The 6,237-nt window shown below is 24.5% G+C and overlaps 1 protein-coding gene across 4 annotated transcripts in view; it reads left to right on the forward strand.

Moving 5' to 3' along the window:
• The window catches only part of LOC107438559 (excitatory amino acid transporter), a 145,180-nt gene extending 142,181 nt beyond the window's left edge, over window positions 1-2,999 (forward strand). For all 4 annotated transcript variants that reach the window (XM_087154749.1, XM_087154747.1, XM_087154746.1 and 1 more), the window contains exons 9-10: window positions 1,706-1,840; window positions 2,658-2,999. In XM_087154749.1, the coding sequence (XP_087010875.1) occupies window positions 1,706-1,840; window positions 2,658-2,925 (403 nt within the window). In that variant the 3' untranslated portion in view covers window positions 2,926-2,999. The remainder of the gene's footprint in view (window positions 1-1,705; window positions 1,841-2,657) is intronic.
• Window positions 3,000-6,237: the final 3,238 nt, after the last annotated feature.

Here is a 6,237-nt window from a genome sequence, read left to right on the forward strand (position 1 = left end):
TAATTACAAGTGTGAAAGTTTTAAGATAAAAACAAGTGAAATGAAATATTCATATTTTAAATAATGTTCAATTACAGCCCGTTTAATAATAAAAATAGCGGCCAATTAGGTAAGCATAGCTAAATTGGACTAACGAGTTAAGAGTTAGGTATTACATAAAAAAAAATCTAGTAAGTTGAAAAATATCTGTCTATATTCACTACAATCTATGTGCTAATGCTCAAAATTTCATTTGAAATTTAATCTAGTCACATAATTTCAGAAACTCATTAATCTAGAAGTTTCTTTTAAACTTTTTTCTTTTTTTTTCCTTAAAAAAAAAAAAAAAAAAGACGTAAGCTTTTAGAATAAAACAGCATTAAAATATTTACTACTTAAAAAAGAGTTTGTAGAGATATGCAAGAAATACTAAAAACAATTCAAAGAAATTAATTAAAAGAAAAAATATATAAGTGTAAGTACTATAGTACTGGATGCGAAGCAAAATTTTTCAGCAAAAAGAAGCACCTTTCAAGCACTCAAAAAATATTTATAAGCACTGTCTTTTTAAAGAAAATCATTATTAGGATATGCGCACTAATAAAACTTTTTTCAGTTGAAAGATCTTCATATAATCTAGCTATATAACGGTGGTATATATTACATACACAAAATAACAAAATTTTTGATTAAATAATTCGACAAAGAACTTTTTTTCTCGATTATACTAACCATTGTAAAAACAATTTATGCAGAATTTTAAATATATTTAATATTGAGTTGTTGATTAGTTAAAACTATAATTTAAGAAAGTTAGCAGGTGTATTTTTTAGATTTAAAATAAAAGCTATTTATAAAGCCATATTCAACAAAACATTAACAAGATTGGTATTTTTTATCATATTGAATTTATTATGTAAAGAATTAAGCATACTAAGAAAACTTAATAAATTCATATTGATAATTTCTTCTGAAATTTTATTTCTTGGTTCAATATTTGTTAATGAAATTATTAAAAAAAAAATTTTCAATAATTTTTAAAAGTAAATTTAATAGTATTAAAGGTAAACATTTTTGTCAGAAGTAAATTACTACATAGACGCTACATTCATAATATTTAACAAATTTGAGATTAATGAATTTTTTTAAAAATTCGAGAGTTTTCGGTTCGATTCCAAAGGGCTGAAAAATGAAGCTTAGAGTTGAGAAATGCAGCAGAGTTGCACAAGAGAGTGCAAGAATACTTCCCACGGAATCCAGCTCAGTGTAAGCACACAAGTATTTCATCAAAAAGTAAAATGATTGGCGCTTTCATACACTACAGACCAATGGCAAGCCAAAATGAATTACGAAAATGTTGAAAGGAACAAAGTGAAAACCACGCTCTTTGCGTAATTCATGGCAACAATCAACATGGTAAAGAAATGTTTGAATTTATTGTCAGAGAACTAGTAAATGACACAAATGAAAAAAAATAGCCATGTCCTTTGGAAATCTTTAAAATCATTGTTACTATTTTTTAAGATGTTACAACTTTCTCCGTTTTTTAAAAATTTTCATAATTTTTTATTTGCATTGTTAATTTTATACTTTATTGTGATTATACTTGCTTGGCTACTAAATTTATAATTAAAAGTATTCTTGCAACAAGGGTCAAACCATCACTTCATTATTTTTGTATATATATAGCTAAAATAACAATACTTAACTCATTTTAATATTTTAGTTTGACAGCAACAGCTGCAAGTATTGGTGCAGCAAGTGTACCAAGTGCAGGTTTAGTCACTATGATATTAGTACTTACATCAGTAGGACTGCCAACAGAAGACATATCAATGATTGTAGCAGTTGATTGGTTATTGTAAGTACTTGAAACAATATAAATTTCCACGTAAACTTAACTAATTACAGCAAAATCAAAAAATATTATAATAAAATTATGGAGTTAAAATAAATTTTGTTTTGTAATGAACAAGGTTTCTGATTGTCAGAGGTACAAACTTAAAAGAAGGATAGAACATGGTGAAACAAATATTTTTCGGTGTTTCACTGACCATAGAACATAGGTCGCAAGGAAAAAAGAGCACTTTATGTCCATAAATTAAATATGAAAAATTGCACTATATAAAAAAAAAATGAAAAGAAATTTTTTTAAACATGTTTACGAGACATATGCAAAAATACGTAATTTGAAGAAACTCGAATGAATAGTTCTTGAAATGTAATAATTTAAAACTTTAATAGAGCTACTACTTAAAAAAAAATAATAATAAATAAATCGTTACATTAAGCAATTAAATTAAAAATTTCTGCTTCAGCATAAAAGGTAACATAAATAAACGAGTTCAGAAATTTGAATTAATTTTTCTTTATAACTTTATCCTGATTATTTTTCTTTACAATATTATTTACCATTTTCTTTATATAGAACATTTAATATAAAATATAAACATAAGGCCTTACATGAAAAGCCTTATGTTTTATTACAAAAAATGCTATGATCTGATATATCTTTATATGATCTTTAATATGATCTGAGCAAAACACCTTTCAATCTGTACTACTTGTAAAGTATAAGAGACCTTGTATTTTAATTTTTTTTTATATATTTATGTTTGGGTACAAAAATTTTCCCCAACCTAAACCTTGAGTATTAAGTATTCATCTCTTTGTTTCAGGGATAGAGTACGAACTTCTGTGAATGTTTTGGGTGATGCTTATGGAGCTGGTATAATAAATCATTTATGTAGAGGAGAACTTGAGAATATTAACACAGAACGAATAACCATTGAAATACAAGATTCTTATACAAGATCTAGACGTCGCAGATCTTGTACACCCAATAATTCTTATCTGCATATTGCTAAGCAACGAAGAATTTCAGATTGTTGCAAACCCAGTTCCATGATAACAGATGAAGACAACACAAGTGAAACACACATATAACAAAATAAGAATTTTTTTAGTTCATGTGTAATTGTTTTTTTCTGTTGGCGAATAAAAAATGAAAAAATATATTACTTTTTAATTTATTATTAATCATTTAACATAAGTAAAATACTATTTGTAGTTTTGTTTGACTACAAAGTAATAAGAATATAATTAAATAAACTTAAGAGAAAAATCTAATGTAATGATTAAACAATCAGATTATCTATTTATACAGTTTTGACAAGTTCTTTTAATACCCAGAAAAATAAAAATTCCCCTCTGGCTTTATATTTTTTTTGATTAAAATGTTTGGTACTATTACTTCACAATTAAACTATTTTTTTTTTTACTTTTATTAAAATAGTATTTAATATTTTATGTAGCTTTACACAATTCCAACTCAACATTTCAAGCTAAAAATTATCCTCCATTAAAGATTTATAAGGATTTAAATAAAACAAAACCGATTTCAAACTTTAATACATTACTTCCCAGTGAGATGCTTTTACAGTTCAATTAAGTTCTTTAGAACTATAATACATTTAATTTTACAAAAGAAAAAAGAAGTGCCTTATAAAAAATTTCAAAGTCAGTCAGTTCCCATTTTTAAAATGTCAGCAGTTAAAGTATGGGTAATATACATATGCACATATGTCAATAATATGTATGATAAATAGATTCTCTTGCAATAATGACAAAAACATCCTAATTAATGACAGAAGCTACATTCCTTTAATATTTACATATCACTTAAGTAGAGAAAATTACATGATAAATGCAATACATCATTTCAATAAGGCAAAAAAAAAAAGCAATGAATCACATAAAGATATTAAGATTTTGCTATCTGCTCTTATCAATTGTCAAGCATATTAATAAAAACAGGTAGCAAAATCATGATTTAAATACACTTGCTCTTAGCATTTATTATTGCAAATATAATTTTTAAACTTTAGGAAAGCAATAACATTTTTTTATTAATTTTCTGTCACTTATTAGATATTAATCTGTACAAATAACATTCAAGATGAGAGCTCTAATAATTTCAATAATAATTTTCCCTAATTTTGAATAGTTCACATAAATTTCGAGGAAGAGAGAACAATTTCTCCATTTTATTTCCCCCTAAATTTTTAAACTAAAATATAAAATAATACAGAATATGAGATTACATTAAGACAATACTGCATTTTATAAGCAATTCACACTAAATTCAAAAATAGCAAATATAGTAAGAGACCTCTCCCATAAGTTCCAAAGAATGAGAAAAAGTAATTAAAAAAAAATTATGTTTTATAAAGAATGAAATAATAATTCTTCAATCAATTTATAAAAATTACATTACTAGACAATAGTTATTAAAAATTTAACAAGCAAGAAATTTTGCTTAAGACAATTAGAGCTTATTTAGACTATTTAAATATTTTTTTTTATCAGATTATCAAATTTATTTATCTATACTAACACACAAAAATTTTTAAAAAAATTTTATCACTAATTCTTAAAATTAATTCCTTTACAGATCTAATTTACTCTTTTTTATAATTTTATATTACTTAAGAACTAGAAAAAAATGATACTAACATCAGAGCAAAAATACTTTCACTTAAAAAAATAATTAAAGTTTGTCACTTTTATTTAGAACTAGTTGCTTTTACTCATTGATTGCTTTTACTCATTGCAGAAAAAATATGCCTTCAAATGTTCTTTTATGAAATAATTATTTATAGCAGTTCAGTCTGATACCTGCATGGCTTTTTAAAAAATAAATATGCTTAAATTTGCAGGGAAACTGCAAATATCTTGATTATAAGGCTAAAACTTTCTATGCAGATCTATTATGCAATAAACGAGATTGAATAAGAAATTATATTATTTTGAATAAAAGGCTTAGTAATAACTCTAACATTTCAATTCAATTATAATATTAGCATTTATAGCAGAAAGACTTTAAGAAATGGCAAATTCTAAAGCACTAGGCACAAATTCCTGGTTATTATTGACAAATGAAACATATTTATCTCAATATAAATATTTACATAATTTTAAAAAAAGAGAATAAGAAATTTTTTTAAAAGAAAACTAAGGATGAGCAATTTAGACCCTTATTTTTAGGAAATGCAAGTATAAGCTCTTCTATAAGTTAGACAGATTTTGCAACATAATATTTAGATTTTCTTAAAATTGATATTGAAAAAGGCAATTTTCTGAATGATACATGCAAAAGTGAGAGACTTTTACATAGTTCATATAAGTTTTTATTACTCAGATAATATAAACAATAAGTATTGTTCCTCAAAGAGGATTTATGTTTTAATAATATATTAGATAAAGAATACACATATTTCATTTTAAATATATTCAACCTAATTATATCAAAACTAAAAGGAAAAAACATAGAGGTGGAATATAGCAGAGCGTAAAATGAAAGATAATTTTTGTCCTCAGAATGAAACCATGCGACAGAAGGGTGAAATAAGAAGGAAATTTTTAACCTTTCGTTTCTCCTTGATATTTTTGTGAAAGAAAATCAATGTGGGAATTTTAAAGTCTAAAATCTTAAAATATGGTAACTTAGTGTGCTGCATTTGGTTACACAGAAATATTTGTTAAAAGAGAACCTTATACATTTCATAAGAAAGTTAATTTATTGCTTTTTGGAATTACAATTGCTTTAATTACAACATTAAATCATTTTTAGCATGTTTTCCTTTTTCTTAAAACATCATAAGCACCCCAATTTATTCATTCTAAAATCCAAATTTATGCTTTTAAAACTACTTTATAATTAAACACAAACAAATAAGAACACAACTAAACTGTTATGATTATTTAGAATTATTTATTATTAATAAATAAATTTTTTTTAAAATTTCAGTGGTAAAATGAAGTAGACAAACTTTTAGCAACATTGTTGTTTCTTTCTTTCCTTGTTTATTTATGCCGTATTTTTTTAAAACCCTTTTGAGTTTTTAAAAGAAAAAAACTCTTCTATATATTTTTATAATTTCAGTAACTTGAATTGTGAGTTTTATTCACAACATATATTTGCTCAGACAAGAGAGGTTATGAAACATTAATATAAAACAATTCTATAAATAGGACAAAGATTTTTAACTCTTAATTATTTTTTCTTTAATAAAATCATCAAGTCTTTTTCAACTGAAATTGTCAGATCATTTTTAATTGAATCATCCGAAGTATTAAAGCTGTATAATTGAAAGAGTCAGCTATCAATCTCACTCTAGGTATAAAGTTAAAATAAAATTGGAAAGTTAAAAAGAGAGAAGCTTGACTTTTAAATGTGATGCAGCACTTTTTTCCAAA

This window comes from Parasteatoda tepidariorum, chromosome 11 (assembly GCF_982258835.1).
Source record: "Parasteatoda tepidariorum strain Cologne lab strain chromosome 11, Ptep-v5.0, whole genome shotgun sequence".
In the NCBI taxonomy this organism is placed as follows: Eukaryota; Metazoa; Arthropoda; class Arachnida; order Araneae; family Theridiidae; genus Parasteatoda; species Parasteatoda tepidariorum.